We start from the raw sequence: 19,484 nt of genomic DNA on the forward strand, positions 1-19,484 counted from the left end.
AACTAATACATGTAAGTAGGATTTAAAAATAAACAGAAGGAGAAGAGCTCAACAAAAAGAACGAGAAACACACCTTCAGGAATCCCATAAAGACACTAAATTGTAAGTCATAGTGTATACACAAAGGACTTTGATAAGAGAGAGACAGAGAGAGAGAGAGAGAGAAAGAGAGAGAGAGAGAGAGAGAGAGAGAGAGAGAGAGAGAGAGAGAGAGAGAAGTTTTTAAAAAGGAAAAGCGCTAAGCTCTGACATAACATTGTGAGACAAGGAATTTCCCAATGATGCCTATGAGTTTGTTTTCTGTTGGCCATCTACTGATGGACATGACACATTCCCTTAAGAGTTGTTTGCTTCCCCAGTGAGACTCCCTTGCAGAAAACTCAATTTTCATTTGCAAGTAGTTATCAATTGGAGATTATTCTGGGTTGGGGTGGAGACATGTGTCCATTCCTCTTTTCAGCTCCCGAGCCCTGTCTGGTGGGGACCTGTATAAGCCTTGTGCGTATTGCCTCAGTCTCTGTGGGTTCATCTGCATCTAGTTGATTTAGAAGGCCTTGTTTCCTGTGTCCTCCATCCTCTTTAGATCTTACACTAGTTCTGCTTCCACTTCCTTGGAGTTCCCTGGCCCCTGAGGGAAGGAATGTGATGGAGACATTGCATTTGTTCCCATTTGACACAGGAGGAAGCTTTTCTGATGGTGGTTATCCAAGGCACTGATCTTTGAGTATAGCAAAATGTCATTATTTTATTTTTATTTTTTATTATGTTTTATTATTATTTAGAACAGTAGTGCTTGGCTTTTCCCTAGGTCCCTGAGCTATCTAGTCTCCTTTTCTTGGTAACCAAAGCAGTGTCAGGTATGGGCTCCGTCTCATGGGGTGGACCTTAAGTCAAATCAGGTATCGGTTGGTTCTTCCCACAGACTTTATGCCACCATTGCATAGCATATCTTGTAGTCAGGACACCATTGTAGATCAAAGGGACTGTGACTAGGTTGGTGTTTATAATTCTCCTCTGGAAGCATGCAGAGTATCTTCCCCCAAGTAATGAGGGGCCACGAAAGCTAGTCTGCTACAGAGCTGGGGATGAGACTGGGGGATTGGATTTGGAGAAGAGGGAGAGTGGAGATCTGAAGCTCGCCTACCTGCTTCACTGGGCTGCTTCTTCCATTTTTCAGGCTTGGCTGGCAGGTTACCAGGGAATGCCTGCTGAACTTGGAGGCTGGAATAAAGTGATGAGTGAAGGGAAGGAGGCTCAGACGGGGAGGAAGTGGAGGTGTGATCCCCTAGACATGAGGGCAGATGCTGCAACATGTGCTCTGCCACAGAGCTGGGGCTAAGACCGGGGGAATGATTCCAGAGGAGAAAAGGGAGGCATGGAGATCTGCAGTTAGCCTACCTGCTTCCCTTGGGGATTGTAGGGTTTTTGAGGGGAGGGGGTTTTCTTCTGTTGTTTCATGTAAATGGAATTTGTGTTGTGTTCTTAAGTAAATAAATTGCCTTTCATACTGTTTATCAGTGGGACAAGCTTGTTTGCTTAGAGGTATTTGGTTGGGACATTAAAGAGATTGGGGAATTACTATTCAGTTATGATTTTTGAAGTTGTTAAGAAGGTATTCAGCTGTTTGGGACAAATATCTCTTTGGAAGCATGGGGGTTATTTGTAGTTTTTCATTGAATCATCCCTAATACTGTTGTCCCTCAGTTTATACAGGGCATTGATAACAGGTTCCCTAAGAGCTACCGACAACTGCAGCTGTCCTAGTTCTTTATGCAAAATAGTATAATACGTCACACGACCTACACAGAAGATCCTTTTACTTTTAAATATCATCCATAGATTGAATAGATACCTCCTAAATGTAGATATTACACCAAGACATGTTAGGCCTTTTTCTTTAGGGAATAATGACATGAAAACGTGTATCTGCCCATGCTCATTCAGCACAGACTGAATTTTTAACAGTACGGTGCTCTTTAGTTGATGTACCTATAGACATGCAATGTAGAAAACAGAGACCTGACAATATTCTCATAGCTTACTTTCTCATTTGATTTAGTTCTCTGTTCAAATGTAACAGCCTTTAAAAGATCTCTGTTAACAATTAGAAGAGACATATTTAATTACTGTCCCTTTAATACTGTGTGGGTGTTCTTAAGGTTTGCTTCTGAATAAGATCAGGTTGGTGTAATACAAATTTAGCTTGTTCTAAGAATACCAAGAATAAGTTGAGGAAAAAAATAATAGGTTCAGAATCAGAATGACAGTGGCTTAAACAAGACACAGGGATGTTTTTGTTTCAGTCCAAAAGTGGCAATTAGATTGGTATAGGAATTGTCCATTATAAGCAGCTTTAGAGACTCCTAACTATGCCATACTATTATCCTGTTTCCATTGTGGTAGTTGGCCTACCACAACCATCACATTCAGCTGGAGAAGGGAAGGAGGAAGGAAAAGAGTGTGTCCATGACATTTAGCATAAGAGTTTACATCCATTGTTCCTGCACACATCCAACTGACCAAAGCCTAGTCCTGTAGCTAGCTTTTCTAGTAACCCTGTGGAAAACTGGAAACTTGAGTTCAGTTTCAACAGTTAGACCCTCTCTGAGAACAAAGAACAAGGAGAGGATGGAATTAGCTTTTATTTGGTGAGTGTTTTATTCTAACCACACTACATAACATAGTATACCTGCTCTCCAATACTTCACTCTTTGCAGTAATATCTGGCTATCTATGGTAATTCTTTCATTAAGCAAGAATTATGTCTCAGTCAAGTCCTAAAACCTTCAGCAAGATTCAGAGGACTTTTTGAAAATAGCCATGGCCCAGGGACCCTGCAGTCAGGGTAGGCTTCAGAGACTACATGGATCCTGTGTAATTGCAAGTGAGCTAGATTGTGAATGTGGACTGAATGTCAGCTTGATAACTGAAAGCATGGAATCTGGAGTCAGACTGCCCATGCGAGACTGTGTAAATCATGGTCTTCTTAACTTGCTTATGCCCAGTTTCCCTATCTGAAACAGGGGGTAATAGTATACTTAGTTCATAGAACTGCTGCAGAGACTAAAACAAATCAGTACATTTACAGCACTTAGCGCAGATTTCACAGGATTGAATGCCATATCAATACTAGAATCAATATTGGAATTATGAAGGTAGGGAGCAAGTCAGGCTTTGTATCTGACTTTTGGTAGGGTATATTATAAATTTAATGTAATACTTCAATGATGGATGGTCTGAATAAAATTTAAACTTTATCTCTTTTAATCAAAAGTCACACAGTCCCTCATAGTACAGTTTTTTCTTAGTAGAATATATCTCAGTTGCATTTTCTTTTAAGGAATTTTTTCAAGATTGTATGTTTTTCTTATTCTAACAACAATGTGTATTTATCTCAATTTTCAATTATTTGTTATAGTTTTAATGACATTGATATCTGTTTCTGAGACCTCAATTTAAAATTTAAATGTTCGTTTGCCTTCCCAAGAGCATATTGGATTTAATACCATGTAAGGTAGTTGAGCATTAGCAAGTTGTATAAGTCTGAATTATGATTTTTGTCGTCATTATTTGAATTACAAATGCAGTTGAGCCAAATGGGAGTGTAGCGGAAAAAAACATTACAGTTTCTTAAAACAATGAAAATACTGAGTCTGTACAGCTGTTCCATTCCAGAGGAGTGATCATAGTGACAAGAAAGATGGTGCTTCAGTATTGTTAGGGACGAATTTATACTTTCTTTAATAAATTGCCAGCTGTTGTACTTTCTTTTTCGTTTTAGAAGGTTGGGTCAGCAATAAATGTCCAGTATGTTACTAGTTGCCTCCTATGGCTACACTAAACAGGAAGACGGTTGAATTTTAAGTTGCTTTTGCTAAATCTTACATAAGTAGTTTTTGGCAAATTGGCTAATATCAGATCTGGAGCTTAAACACAAGGTAGCTGTTGCTGAGCAGACATGTTTGATAACATTTTCAAGCTGTCAGTTAGCAAACTGGAATGCACTATTAAGCATCTTGTCACCACCTCATCTTCATCGCTGTTTGACTTCCTCGATGACTGATTTGCTCTCTCAATGGATTGTTTATTGTAACTGGAAGAGGAAGAATTTTATTTGACTAATCCTTCTTTTTTCCATCTGCAGAATGTGCTCAGGAAAACTGGGGATTTCCAATGTGCCGCTATCTGAAAGAGGAGAGATGGTGTTGTGGCCGTAACGCAAGAATGTCAGCATGCTTGGTATGTCCGTGTGTTCTAGAAAACATGAGAACTTTACCCAGATGCTATGCAGTTCATTATTTTTAGCTAGATTATGTCAAATGCCAGATTTTAGCAAAGCATCCCATTAATGCTTTTGAACATTGTGATTTATAAAAAAATAATGGTAAAGGTATTCAATCATCCATTTTACATGCAGCATCATAGGAAAGTTTACATGTAGTTGTTTTACTTATAATACAAAATATATCAACTGCTAGGTCTTAATCACAGAATCAGTTCAGTAGCTTGGTAGTATCTTTGTATATTTTTAAAAGTCATTCACCTTTCAATTTTCTTATAGGATAGGAAACTATTAAACTGTGAGATATGAAGTAACTAGTCAAAAACTTTATTTTGTTTGATTTGACTGGTGTTCCTAAATGTAGAACATTTTACCTTTGCCATTCTTTGTTCATGATACCATGTTTGTTAGTTTACAAAAGAACAAGCTAAAAGCTAATTATTACAGGTGAATAACTGTCACCAGGAAGCTTAAATGTTGTAGTTAGTTTGGAAGGATAAATCTAGGAAACTCAATTATAGAACCAAACCATAATTAATATTGTATTATGTATGTAAATATTCTGATGATGCATACACTTAAAAAGAAAACGATAATGGAGATATGAAATTGCTTACGTGTTTTAAGCATTTCACTATATATATGCAGACACCTCAACATGTTGGTTTACTTAAACATAGAGTAACTTTTTAAAAATAAAATACAGTTCATTGAACAATTTGTTTACTGCCCAATCATTAGATAAATGAACTCTCTCAAAGCCCATTGTTTCTAAGTTACTGGTCTGCTACTATGTGCTTATGTGTAGCTGCAGAGATTTTGTGTTTTAGGAATAGCTTAGAAACCTATTTGTTATCAAATAACCATTTACTTATGTAGAACACTTAATGGACTTCCCTAGAAATTTCTCACTTCCTTCATGTTATGTGCGAATGAAACATGCTCAGAACATTGTCAGAGTGAGAGTGGCTCTTAGAATGTCACGATCGTGGAACGCTGATAGCCAGGCCTGTCCCCTAAAGGCAAAACATTAAAATAGGCTTTTTAGAGGAGTTAACTTGATGTACAATTTCTCTAAAGTATTCACTAAAGCACACCCCCCAAACCACACCCCGTCTGTGTGGCACGAGGTAAAAAGATAGCAATAAAGAGTGAAAGAAGATTCAGCTCATGATCAGGTACTAACTAGCCACACAGTTTCTGGGAAGCTACTGATCATGTCAATGATGGTATATACGTATAAAAATGGCATTTCAAAAAGATAAGTCTGTAGATTACATTGTAATTCAAAAAGTGTTTGTTTCAGCTATCACTTAAAGAAACTATTTATGGAAACCTAGAAACCTGAAGCACAACACATTTAAAGTTTGAGTAGCACACTTACACAGATCAGTTATACTTTATCTACCTTAGGTATGGAAGGCCTATTCCATTTATAAATTATATAGTAAATATCATATGTTCAATATGATTATTAGAAATTTTAGGCAATAATATGTAAAATGTCTGTGTTCTTAGGTTTAAATGTAAAACCAATACCATAAAATTGTAAAAGTCTGTTAGAGTGTTCTATTAGTTACATCTGCGTCACTGTCACTATAGTACCTAACAGTAACAGTGTAAGAAAGCTTTATGTTGCCTCCCAGATGATCTAAATTATTGTGGCAGGGAAGGCAGGGCGAGGCAGCCCAGTTCGTGGCAGTGAGGGAAAAGTGTGCACACCCCCACACATCGGGAAGCAGGAGCGATCATGACACCACTGGTAACCAGTTCCTACTAGCTAGACTGTCTCTTAAATGTTCTACAGCCTCCCCAAATACCGCCAGCACCCAACAAGCACTCAAAACCTGTGGGGACACTGTATGCTTTAGCAAGTTCCGTTCTTGTTTTGCTAGATCAGACGAGAATGGACTTTGAATTCATACAACATGCAGATTATATTTCCCCCTAAAATACTCTTCCACCTATGGTCTATTCATGTTTGCTTACTACAAGATGAAATTTAGATATGGGAAGGTTGCTTACTGATAGAGCGCCCAGGTTCTTGTACTTAACTATGCAGGAGTGAAGCTAAAAATATGAAATTACATGTCCCATAAACTGTAAGATGTTAAGAAGTTCATAAATACATCTATGAGTGTATCATACATACGTAAGGGCAGCCATACTGAACGTTAGTCCAACTGCCATCTGTATTTCTTGCTGCTTTCTAATTTCCTTCCGCACTATTCATATAGTGTATAATCAGAATGTGACTTGTGTTTTTGTATATGTCACTTTTCTATTATAAATGAGTCCTATTTTATATACGTATGAGCTAACACTCTTTAATAATATTGGTGCTTTTAACTATGTAAACTTACATGTTATCACCTAATTAATCTTTTTGATTGTCACTATTGCAAATTCTTATAAAGTAGATTTATAAATCTTATGAGACTAAGTACGTTAGCAATCCTTGTCTTTTTTCTTTCTCCTTTAAGGCATTGGAACGGGTTGCAGTTGGCCAAGGGGTAAGTGAGAGTGTTTAATGTAGCTAATGAACAAGATAGGTTTTCTCTCAAGCCCTCTTCAGACTTGACCTGCTGTTGAACTTGAAACCCGATGGATTTTAATAAATATCACCTCTGCTTGTCACCACTGCTCATGCAAGTGTATACATGCTCCGCGTGTTTAAAGTGAACTTTCAGAACGATACATTGAGGTTGGAAGAAAGTTTCCACATTATGCTCTTCTACCAACCTTTCATTTCTTCATACTGTATTAACAATCTGTAAGTATTCCTAACAAACATTGTAGCTGACCATCACGTTTTTATGGGATCAGTTCAAGCAAAGAAAAAGGCATAACATACAATGTATTACTTCAGTGTAATCTAAAACATATTTCATTTGGTTATTTGATACCTTTTTCAATATAATTAGTCTTTAGGTGAAATAACTAAACAAGCTTGCAAGTATAAGTTTGATATAACCTAAAAAAGTTTGATATAACCTAAATATCCACAATAGTGTATTATATTTTACTGTGTATTAATGAAACTTATGAATTTTAAAAAAGCAGTTGTAAACGTTTTCATAAAATTACCCTGTTGAACCTAAATATTTTATTTAAAAAAATCTCTTGTTTATTTTTCAAGGAACATTAATGTTCATTTTTTTTAAAATAATAATTGCAATAACAAGTATTTCTTCCTCTAGGCCAGTTACTTTGATAAGTACTCTGGTGGTGGTGGCAGTTGCTTTTTTTTTTGTTTTTCATATATTAATTTTGCCTGTCTAAGGTGTCTCATGTTGAACAAAGTAAATGAAACAGGTAAAATATTTAACGTGAATACTAAGTGCTCAGTAAATGTAAACAGTTGCCATGTATTGGTGGTGCACGTCTTTTTCTTTAATCCCAGCACTCAGGAAGCAGAGAGAGGCAGAGACAGGTGGACCTGTGTGAGTTCAAGGCTAGCCTGGTCTACAGAGTGAGTTCCAGGTCAGCCAGGACTGTTACACAGAGAAACCCTGTCTCAAAAAACAAAACAACAACAAAAAAGTCAACCTGTTGTAATTTTAAAAAGCAGCGTGAGAAAGAAAGATTCCATGTGACAGAGTTCAAGTTGGGGGGGGTTAATTAGGGAAAGGATCATAAAAAGGGGAAAGGGGAGGGGTCAGGGGGAGACCAATCTCCAGGGTCAGGAGCAGCAGGAGAGAGGAAAGACAGAGACAGATACAGAGAGACAGAGAGAAACACAGAGAGAGAGAGACATACACACACACACACACACAGAGAGAGAGAGAGAGACAGACAGACAGACAGACAGACAGACAGACAAGGAGAGAGACAGGGAAAGAGAGAAGATAGGAGGTGGGCAGGGCCCTTTTAAAAGGGAACACAGTGACTCTGCACAGGTGGTGCTCTTAGTGGCTGCAGCTGTGGGTGAATCCTGTCAGAAGCCCAAGGGCAGGCCAGGACAGATGTTGTCTTCAACAATAGTAATTATTATCTTAAAAATAATAGTTAAGTCTTTTTAGAAAGTAGTGTCAAAACTTCTTGTCAGTTGTGGCAGTGAATACATAGAACTGTTAGTTATTTGTGACTGTTATGCCCTGATACGCAGGAGGCAACTACATGTAAAGTAACAAATTTTAGAATTCCAATCATGATTTCCTACTAGATACCCTTAACATCCACAGTGCAGTCTTCCTTAGTGGCTCCCGAGGGCCCTGGGAGAGTGAGAAGCCTTTTGTCATATAGGTATCCACTAATGTGGTTGCTTTTTAACTTTTCCAAGATTTTGCTCATGCTTCCATTCAGTCTGAGGAGTTGGATATTATCGTCACCTTACATAAGAACATGATATGCAGCGGGAGTTTAATGATATAGTCTAGCTCCCTAAATTAATTGCAGAACCATGACTTGTAGCTTGTACCCTTTGCCATGGAGCTGTGTATACTTCATGCATCAGGGTATACACTAGTTTTAAAATGCACTAAAGGTGTTAAGTGGCTGTATCCCTTGTGCGGGAAGGAAATCCATTCCAAGCCACACTCATTTCACTCCTAGAACAATCAGTCAGGCACAGGCTTCTTGGGAAATAGGAAAGTCTTCTCGCTCCCTCCCCACTGTATTTGCTAGGATGGGTCAGCCTAGTTATTCCAACAATAAGCATTTGAAGGCGTTTCGTAATTCATTTCCCTCTCCCTTAGGAAACAACTGCTAAGCTTTTATTTGCTCAGAGTAACTTGGGAATGATAATTGATTTTTGTCCCATTTTTTTGTAGGTTTACTGCCTTAAAACAAAGACAAAATTTTATTTAGTGTTTGCCTCCTGCTGAATTCAAACATATTTATTCCAGTTAAAAATAAATTAAAAAAAAAAAACAAAGCTGGGAAGATAACCCGGTTTATAAAGTGCTTGCCTTCCATGCCAGATAACGTGAATTCAAATTCCGTATTGAAAAGTAGGTATGGCAGCCTGCACTTGTAATCCCAGCTCTGGCAAGGCAGAGGCAGCCCCTGCACTTGCCAACTTCCCGGCGCAGGCTACTTGGTGAGCTCTAAACTAGCAAGAGACCCTGTTCTTACGGAAAGGTAGATGTGGGCTGTTCCTGTGGAGAAACACCCCAGCTTGCCCGCTGCATGTATGCACACACAGCCACACAAGAACACACATATGCATCCAGAGAAACTAAATTAAGATTGCAATCTGTCACTTCATAGGAGAACAGCCTTTGAAAAGACTAAAATACTCATCCCACTGAAATCTATCCTTAAAACTTGACCATGCATTGGGCAGTAATCTTTGCTTATATTTTTCTCTTTTTAAAATAATAATTTTGCATACATTCTGGCTCGTTCGTTGCTAGGATTATTTTTCTTTATTCCTGTACTGTCAGTATCATGAACTCTCTTGAGGTAAAGTGACACTTGGGTGACTTGTGAAGAGAAGCTTTTTCCTTTGAGAGAAGCTTTCCCGCCAGCCTGGTTCTAGAGCCGCATCAGTCCCAAATAAACACACAGGAGGCTATATTAATTATGAAGCTGTTGGCCTTGCTTGCTTCTTATTGGCTAGCTCTGACTTAAGTAATTACCCCATAATTGTTAATCTAAGTATTTCTCTTACCGGAGAATAGTTCCGGGCTCCTACCCCTTGGCGGTTACATGTTGACTCTTTGTGTTTCTCCTTCCCAGAGTCCTCCTGGACTCCTAGTCCCTCCTATCTAGATTCCCTATAGGCCAGACAGTGCTTTATTGACAAATGCACAGGACTTCTCCCCAACAGTGACTTTTGTATTTTTTTAAGTTCAGTTCCTAGTACCCGTATTAGACAGCTCACAACCTCCTGTAATTCTAGCTCCAGGGTTTTCAACACCTCTGGGCCTCTGTGGCTACGTTTACACATATCTGAATGCAGACACACACTTGCATATGATTTAAAGAATAAAATAAAACTTGAGGGAAAAAACTTGGACCATTTATGTGACACTTCCTTTTTTTTCTCCTCAAAGCAGTGTCTTCCATTTCCTTTGTCCTTTTTATCTCCACTCTTCATCTCTGCAGTGCTGTGATCTTTCATGCTTTGGACATATGATTTAAAACATCTCACATAGGTGCTGTCTTTCCCAGTGTGAATCCTGAGTTCTATCTCTAATCCATTCCCATTAGGAAAGGGCCTCATGATGTTCTCTTTCACACACGTCCTTCCTGACTCTGCTGGGTTTCAGAGATGATGTGGCTGACGTCAAAGTTTATTTATACCCTCATAGCTGATAAGTAATCCATTTGGAGTCATGGCTAATTTTTTACTGATTATGACTTTTATTCCCCATTTACTGATTATTCCTTTTGTGGTTTCTTGTTTTGTTTCAGAATTATTTTCTCAGTGAGAGTTAGTCTCAGGGTAATCCTTTAATTTACAGTGGAAGAATTATAAAAATCCTACTCTTTGTTTATCAACAAAGTCAGGTTATAACATTTTTGAGTTCCCAAGTCTTTAGTATTAATTTTGTTTCTGGGTTTCATTTATTTATTATTCTTTTGTTTGTTTGTTTGTTTTTGAGACATGGTTTCTCTGTGGCTTTGGAGGCTGTCCTGGAACTCGCTTGGTAGTCCAGGCTGGTCTCGAACTCACTGAGATCCGCCTGCCTCTGCCTCCCGAGTGCTGGGATTAAAGGCGTGCACCACCAACGCCCGGCTTATTTATTATTCTTATACACATATCTGCGTGTGTTTTTTTTTCCAGGTTCCCACCGAATCACTCTTCTATCGTGCTGTTCTTCAGAATATCATTAAAGATTATTATGGCATCACCAAATGGTATGAGAATTTAACTTTGTAATTATGCTGGGTCCCAGAGGTAGATAATTTTCCTAGGACATGAAATACCTTACTTCCATAGCAAGCAACCAAATAATGAGTTTATAAATAACTGTATTATATTGTTAGATAAAGGAATTTTTAATATTTGAGTAAATTTATAAAGGATAAATTATAATTAGTTTTTGTTAATGTATGTTTTGAAAAAAATTTTTTTCCGAAAGAGAACATGACATTTATCAATAATTACTCAAGGATAATCAGTGTGGCCAAAAATTGGCCCAAACAAAGAAGAACAGGGATGTCCCTAACTTTGTACATTTCATCGTCTGTAACAGTGGAATAACAGTGCAGCCTCAGTGGTTATCTGGAAGCAGCAAATGTGATCATGAAAGTAAAGCAAGTGTGTGGCAGTCAGTTAGAAGTGAATCAATGGTGCTTCCTCCATTAATAAAAGCATCTTGCTAATACTCCACTTGTTCTGTCAATGGGATTGAATAGCCCTTCCAGTGAAGCACTGTAACTAAAGCCAAAATTTCCATCTCTGTTGACTCTGACACACATTGACACTCACATATAGCATAAGAGTCCATGGGAAACCCAAGAAATGCATGATTTTACTGGGCTGGTCTCCAAATAGAGACTTCTGAATGCAAACACCCAGGTTTACAAGCCTCCACTGAGTAGATTGTAAATTGGACAAGGCATCTTGTGGCATGTTTTTGAGCTCATGGAACAGCAGAGCAGACATATCCAATGAGGAAAACTAGGAGCTGGGGTGTGGAGGGTATGCCTACTCAGTGTTGGGAAGAATATACAATGGATTTTCAGTATATGCAACCCTCCTTCCCCAACCCTTCCCTTCCTTTCCTCCACATGCAACTTTTTGCCTTTTTATCCCACCCACCCCCAATAAGGCTAGTTTGTGCTGCCCAGATGCTCTTGGATGTGTGCCCTTCTACTGGAGTGTGTTTGACTTATCAGGCAGGGGCTACACCAACTAACCCTTCCTTTCCCAGCCCCTCACTAGTGCTATTAACTCCTCGGTTAGTGGAACCTTGTGCTCACCTTGGGCTTACATGGTCTTGTGCATACTGTCACAACTGCTGTGAGGTCATATGTGCGCTGATGTATTCAGAAGACACTTTTTTCTTGGAGTCATCTACTCTCTGGCTCTTAGATTCCTTCTACCCCTCCTCAGCATGGTAGGGTGCTGTCAGTTAAGGCTGGATAGAAAACTGGCACTCTAATGTCCCTTGTTAAAAAGTACCCTGTCACTAACAACCTAGCTTTACAGAAACCACATGAGAAACTTGACTTCCTCCTACCAAGCTACCCAGCACTGATGGGTTGCACCAAAGGCAATATAATAATCAGAATTTACACCATTTCTCAACAGTTACTAGCTACTTCACCACCCTTATTTTTTGCTGTATTGGGAATTAACCCTAGCATGCTAGGCTAACATTTTACTCCTGAACTGCATCATTATTGACTTACCCATTTGATTCTATTCTATGATAAGAACCATACTCACCTAGGTGAGAAACAGGTACTTTTTTCTGTTGTAATTATGAGTTAGCAAGTTTTATCTTAATTTTTTTTTCAGTCTGACCATATAATAAAATGAAACCCAGGTCTTTGAAACTTTCTCACAAAATTACAGCAGCTCTTTTAATCTGTAATGTGTGGTCAAGCTAAAAATTAAAAGCACTGTGTATTTTAATCTGAAATGAAATTTACAGATTTTACAAAGTGGGTCTCTTAAATAATGTTTGAAGTCTTCGGTGTGTATTAGCATAGAAAAGGTACAAGATCTTGGCTCTTTAATGATGTCGGAGAAACTGAGCTTCCACACATGTTCTTTTCTTGTTCGTTTTTATTTATTTAGCGTATATCGACTCCATTGTGTCCTAGAAATCCATATAGCTGTCTGTTGGAGGGCGCTGTGGGCCTGCTGCCATGCTCCTATGGTTGTGCTTTTGGAAAAGTGGGTCGTGTTGGATTGCGTTGAGTAGAATTTTAACTAGATCTAGTGTATTCTCTTTTACTAAAAGACAAAACAATTCCTCTTTAGCATGCTGACCATGCCTTATTCTCACAGAGGACTCTCTTTTAATCTGCCCTTAATTTCCTGTCATTTTTCGTTCAGACAATCATTGCATTTTTCTAACTTTTTGAAATGTTTGATAATTCTCCACCTTTATAAACCCAAACTGAAAGATATTTGTTGTCTCATTCAAGGCCACTTCTAGCCTGTTACAAACATCCTTTCCACTAAGATCATCCTTTGCTCTCTGAGCAGCTGCCCATGCACCCTGGCTGCACTAGACCAGTGCATTCCTGGGTAACTATGTTTGTGCCTCCTAGGCTGTCTGGAACCCTTTTATCTGCCAGCTATATTCTCTTCCCCATTCCTGCCACCACTTTCCCCCTAGAGCACGCAGCGATGAGATCCTTAGTGTCCTTGAAATCCCACACTGGAGTTTGTGTGTCTCCTCACCTCTTCTTCCTTCCGGAGTACTTAAACTGTGATCAGCAGCTTTTAATGGTATTCTTAGTAAAAGGATGTTTCCTTCTTCCTCAACCCCTTTATGAATTCCTATCTGGCCACACCCTTTAAAGGAAAAGCCTGAACCACATTTTCCTTGTTGATCATTGTCGCGTCTGCTGCGCGGCCTGTGTCCGAGAACGTGCGGAGGGTGTCGGGGATTGACAACACAGAGACTCGTTCAATGATATAAAGAAAACTTTAAACAGGCTCCAAAAAGGTTCAAGAAAACCTCCTAAGAAAAGCTCCCACCAGAGAAGCTTCTGCTCTCTCCTCTACCCTGGCTGGTTCTGCTCTGACTCCAGAGGTGGATGTGTGTGGGTTTTGAAGGTGCGGTTAGTCTTTGGACAAGGTCGAGGTCAGGGCGGTTTCCGTGGGAAGGCCTTTTCCAGGAACTTATTGTGTCGTTTTTAGTAAACATGTTTTTACTAAACATTGTCTTACAGCTGCCTACTCCCAGGCAGAAGGGGAAGTGGGTCTCTGCTCAAGGTCTGGTGTTCCCACAGATCGTCTCCCAACTTAATTGTGGTCTTCTAGGTTTCCTTCCCTTTACAACAACAACAACAACAACATCTCTCTTGAATATATGCTGCTCTCTTTTACTTACCCCACTTGAGCGGACCACCCTTTCCAGAAGCCAGAAGGTCCCGTGTTGCAAATGCCACAGTCATTTCTCTAGCCCCATCTTTCCTTGCTGTCATCTGTGTTGCCCATAGTCTGCTGTTCGGTGTTGAAGCATATTGTTTCCTATTCTAGTGAAGCGCTGCTTCCCTTAACGTCCCTTGAACATGCCAGAGACACTTAGGGCTTTGCATCTGATCTGCCCTGGCTGCGATTCTTCCTACAGACACTCTCCTGGCTCTCTCACTCCTTCCTTCAGCGTCGTCATTTGCAAAATATCAGTCACCCTCACTCACTCCTCGCTATCTGTTTTGCCTCCCCTCCCCCCAAAAAACTAAAATTTAAGAGGAAAAAGGAAAAAAGAACAGGAAACTGTAAAAGGAAAAATCTCATCATAGAAGCTGTAGGGATCACACAGTAAACCCTTTGTCCATGCATATTTACTTCCAAGTGGCCATGGCAAAGCGTCATTTGACTGGTTCAAGGCCTCTGGTTTCTGCTACACTGTCAAAGCTGGGCCCTCCCTGGAACCCGTCTTGGAAATCCTTTTGTTGCTGTGTGTCATGGAGATCCTGCAGCTTTAGGTCTGCAGGACCAGCCCTTCACATGCTCCCACAGATCATAGATGGGTGGATGCTGTGGTGGCCACCTCATAACCCTGGTTCTGGACCTAAGTTGTTGCAGGGTTGCTCAGCCCACCAGCTCTTCCAGAGCTCTCCAGCATTGCCCAGCTAGCCCAGCCCTTGCCGTGATGACCAAGGGGTGAGGCCAGTTCTCCTGCTCTCACGCCCTCAGGGTCGGCACTCCAACGCTTGGACCATCATGGTTTGTTACTATGTTACCCTGGCAGGGTGTAGGGCCCACTTTCCCAAGTGCTACAGGTGGTAAGGGAAAGGGTCAGCTCCTTCACCCTCACCATCACACGGCAGATGAGGAGGGTGTGGCCAGCTGTCCCGCTCTGGCCCCCACACCTCCACCAGCAGGGCCAACTCAACTGTGCTGCCCAGGTGAGGAACAGGGCCTGCTTTCCCAAGGGCTGCCGCTGATAAGGGGGAGGATGGGCTCCCTTGTTTGTCTCCGTCGGCTAGGGTTCAGGGGGACATCTCTTCCCTGCCCATTCTGCCACATGACAAAATGGGCACAATGCTCACAACTTCCAGGTTGGTTCACCCCCACCTCTGCAAACAGGGTCAGCCTAGTTGTGCTGCCCAGACGAGATGCAGGGCCATTTCCCGTTCTCCCTGAGTGTTGCAGCTGGTAAAGTAGAAGGGGAGAGATCTTTCCCTAGCTCCCATCACCGCTCCACAGAGGAGGGAGATGGTACCAGCTATGCCCCCTCACTCCCTCAGGGCCAGCTCACCTGCACCCCTGTCTACTGTGCCGCCCTGGTCAGGCACGGGGCCCCTTCTCCAGAGAGCTGCAGTTGGGGAGGAGTTGGGTCAGGTCTCCCACTGCTGCACCTTATCCTCACCCAGGCCACCACATGGTATACAAGAATGGCAAGACCCACTGTCCCATTCTCATACCCTCAGGGCCTGCTCGCCCATGCCCCTGTGCACAGACCAGGGTGCATCATGGGCATGAACCCAGAAATGGGCCCAGCAGAAGTCCAGGCCCAGACATCACCATGGCCCTGGGTGGCCATCAAGCCACCAGCCTTATCCTACTCCTCACCTCTTTTGTCTCTTCAGATATGCCTCTGTCCACAGGACACGAACCATCCTGTCTCTCTCCCACACTACACCGTACTTTTACTCACCCCAGTAGTGCCCATCTGCCTAGCTGCCAGGTACCAGCTGGGTCAGCGATGTCTCCTCAGAGCCCAGGGTGGACCCCTCCAGGCCTGTGTGGGCCTCCTTGTCCCACTTAGAGTATCATGGCTCTGCAGGGCCATGCTCCCTCATCACAAAGAGGTCTAATAGTGCCCACCTGCTGCCGCTGACTCCAGGCCGGCTCCTGGTTTGTGTGGAAGTGCTGCTGGAGTCCTCTCGACTGAAAGCCCTGGCTGCGATCAGTTGAGTTCTGCCTGCCCCAGCCACATGGCATAGGCGAAGGTGTTGCTGGAGTTCTCTCCATGGCCTGGACTAGAAAGCCCCGAGAATATTTTTAATAGCTTTTGGAAAAGGATAAATCAGACTTTGGTCAGTGTATATTGATGTTTCTCCAGACAGTTGTTCCAGAGTGGTACTGTGAAAGCACTTTCATAGAGAAGAGTTCTTAATGTGAGTGGATGCGTCATCCGCTATTGCCCTGCCTAGATTCTGACTGCACACTCATATGTTAAAGACTGGGTAATTGGTTCAGAGACAGCAGAGTCACCATCAAAAGTAAAAGCATTTTGGGGCAGCTGATGCAAGATGATTGCTGTTTCATTACTAATTTGGGCAACTTTGTCAGACTCTTGTCTCAAAAATATGAAGATAAAGAAAAAAGATAATAAGCACACGAGTTCTATGCCTCAGCCACTGATCTGTTGTGTGCTGTTTTACTGTTTGGCCTCTTCAGTCTTTTTGAGGGGCCCACCACCCAGCTCTCAAGTGAATCACACATGGAGGCTTATTCTTAGGAATGCCCAGCCTTAGCTTCGCTTGTTTCTTGCCAGCTTTTCTTAAATTATCCCATCTACCTTTTGCCTGTGGGCTTTTATCTTTGTCACTTTCATATATCTTACTTTTACTCTTACTCTGTGGCTGGATGGTAGCTAGGTGGCTGGCCCCGACGCCCTCCTTTCCGTGTTGTCTTGTTCCTTCTCTTCGTCCGTTTTTCCTTCTGCCTGCCAGCCCTGCCTATCCTGGCTCCTGCCTCGCTATTGGCCGTTCAGCTCTTTATTAGGGCCATCAGCTGTTTCAGACAGGGAATGAATCACAGCGCCACAGAGCTAAACAAATGCACCATAAACAAAAGCAGCACACCTGGAAATAGTATTCTACCACACTAATCCTCTTCCCAGTGTTATATCAGTGAGGTCTTGAGGGCTTCTGAGCCCCAGCCACCCCCCATTTTCCTGGTTGTAAATTGGGATGGATGATACCTTAAATGGGTGCTTTGAAAGTTCAGTCACTGCTCTAATACATTTCTTCGTTGAAGCCATCTCTCAAAATATATACGCACTCATTTTTTCGGTGTTTTATGAAACAAACTCTTAAACACACACACATACACACACAAGAAAAGAATTATTCTGTCCCCTCTGAGGACCTCCATTGGTATTTAAGTAAGTATTTTCCTACCAAAAATCAAAAGGAACTGACAACAACAAAAAAACTTTTTGTGATCTTTTTTTTAATGTTATAATCACTTGTGAACAACAAGTAGGATACTAAGATTCTTATTAAATGGAACTGATTACATTAATATTCTCTGTTAGCTGTAGTAAATACAGACATTTTGTTTTTGTTTTTGTTTTTGTTTGTTTGTTTGTTTGTTTTCAAGACAGGGTTTCTCTGTATTGTTTTGGAGCCTATCCTGGAATTCGCTCAGTAGACCAGGCTTGTCTTGAACTCAGAGAGATCCACCTGTCTCTGCCTCCCCAGTGCTGGGATTAAAGGCGTGCGCCACCACTGCCCAGCCACATGTTTTTAATCTTGGAAGTTTTGTTACATACCTTTTCATTGTTTGACTGGTCTTTGCTGTGATTTATAGTTTTATGTAGGACAAAATTCCGTATGTCTAGAAGCCTGTACATATTTTTGATAGTTTCTTCTGGATATTATTTGCCTGTGTATCTCAAAGTACTTGTGTAAAATATTTTGTAATACTTTAAATGATATACCATGGAAGTATTACTTTTCTTCATGTAATTCAAATACTCATTAGGAATCAGCTCTTCTCTGTGTTTTGTTCATGTGACATACTATATTGTAAATAATTTGACGATTTGGGGATAATGGGTTAGAGGAGAGGGTTGTATTTTTGTTATTGTTGTTTGCTTGCTTGTGTTTTTCTTTTTCAAAAGTAAAAATTGAACGTGTGTGTGTGCGCGCATGTGCGCTTGTGGGTATGTGCCAGTGTGTGTCAGTGTTGACGTGTATGCCGGCCTTGTGAGCATCTGGTCTTCCTTGATCACTTTTGAGACAGGGTCTTTCACTAACCCTGAAGTTCACGATTTGTCTAGGCTGGTTGGCCCAAGAACTTCAGGGATCTGCCTGTCTCCACCTTCCCAGCTTCCAGGTTTGGGGTTAGAGGCACAAGCTGCTATGCCTAGGTAATTCCCTCATGTCTAGAGACACAGATTCTCATGCTTAAACATCAGGTACTTTGCCAAGCCTATGCAGTCTATTTTACAGCATGAATTAAAAAACATGTTACATTTGTACTTTTGTCTATTTGACTCAACGTTTGAGGGATGCTATGTGTGCCATGGCACATGCATGGAGGTCAGAGAAAGCAGCGTTTGAGGTAGAATCTGAAGGCAGTTTGGGCTTCCAAGGACAAGGCTTGAAAATGGAATGAATGTTCCAAGACTAGTGTTTATAGTTAAAAGAAAGTGCGCTCCAAAAGCTGTTAAAATGCTAGTGTTGCCGAGGAGACAGTGTCATAACACAATGTGGGAGAGCTAATGAGAACCACATAACAGACTTATTCACTCAGTGAAGGGTTCACATCTTGCTCTCAAGATTCAAGATTCATGAGACACTCTTAAAGAATTTAGAAAGCAAGCGTGACCTAACCAATCATCTTTCTTGTTCTATTTGGCTTGGAGTTTCTTCCTGTTATTGCTAAAGATAAATAATAATACAGATAAATAAAAGATTTCAAATGTCTTATGTAACAAATTATTATATAATATGTTAAAAGTAGTCTTAACAATACAGTGCTGTCAGATTTCAGAACAATAAAAAGGAAAAGTAAGACATGAGCAGATCAAAATTGAAAATGTTTCTCTTATTTTTAAGCAGCCTAAAATATAAAACCCAGGAATCAAACCAGTGCACTAATACTTATATCCTGACATTAACCTGTACTGGCATCTAATTCTGGTTCTTTGACTGTTTCTTAAGAACTTCTTCCTAGCAGAGGAACTATTGGTAGTTAACAGCAACTGGGAGAATTAGCTTTTCTTTAGATGCTAGCCCCTGGTAAGTTGACTTCATGCCAGTGGAAGCCCATCTATATAAGAATATATGGGAAGTACAAATTGAACTTAATGGGCAAAAAAAAAAAAAAAAAAAAAAACGGACTCAAAAGTTGGGTGAGTGGAGAAGGCTGATTGATCTGGGAAGA

At 40.8% G+C, this 19,484-nt stretch overlaps 1 protein-coding gene across 5 annotated transcripts in view; it reads left to right on the forward strand.

Annotated features, from left to right (window-relative positions):
• Positions 1-19,484, forward strand: part of Mettl25 (methyltransferase like 25) — a 66,383-nt gene that overhangs the window by 26,720 nt on the left and 20,179 nt on the right. For all 5 annotated transcript variants that reach the window (XR_005880498.1, XM_040754957.1, XM_040754958.1 and 2 more), the window contains 3 exons: positions 4,145-4,239; positions 6,766-6,795; positions 11,016-11,089. Coding sequence is in view for 4 of the 5 variants with exons in the window: in XM_040754957.1 (XP_040610891.1) it covers positions 4,145-4,239; positions 6,766-6,795; positions 11,016-11,089 (199 nt within the window). In the remaining variant the exon portion in view is untranslated. The remainder of the gene's footprint in view (positions 1-4,144; positions 4,240-6,765; positions 6,796-11,015; positions 11,090-19,484) is intronic.

The sequence above is a fragment of the Mesocricetus auratus genome, unplaced genomic scaffold (genome assembly GCF_017639785.1).
Source record: "Mesocricetus auratus isolate SY011 unplaced genomic scaffold, BCM_Maur_2.0 Super-Scaffold_100011, whole genome shotgun sequence".
NCBI lineage: Eukaryota > Metazoa > Chordata > Mammalia > Rodentia > Cricetidae > Mesocricetus > Mesocricetus auratus.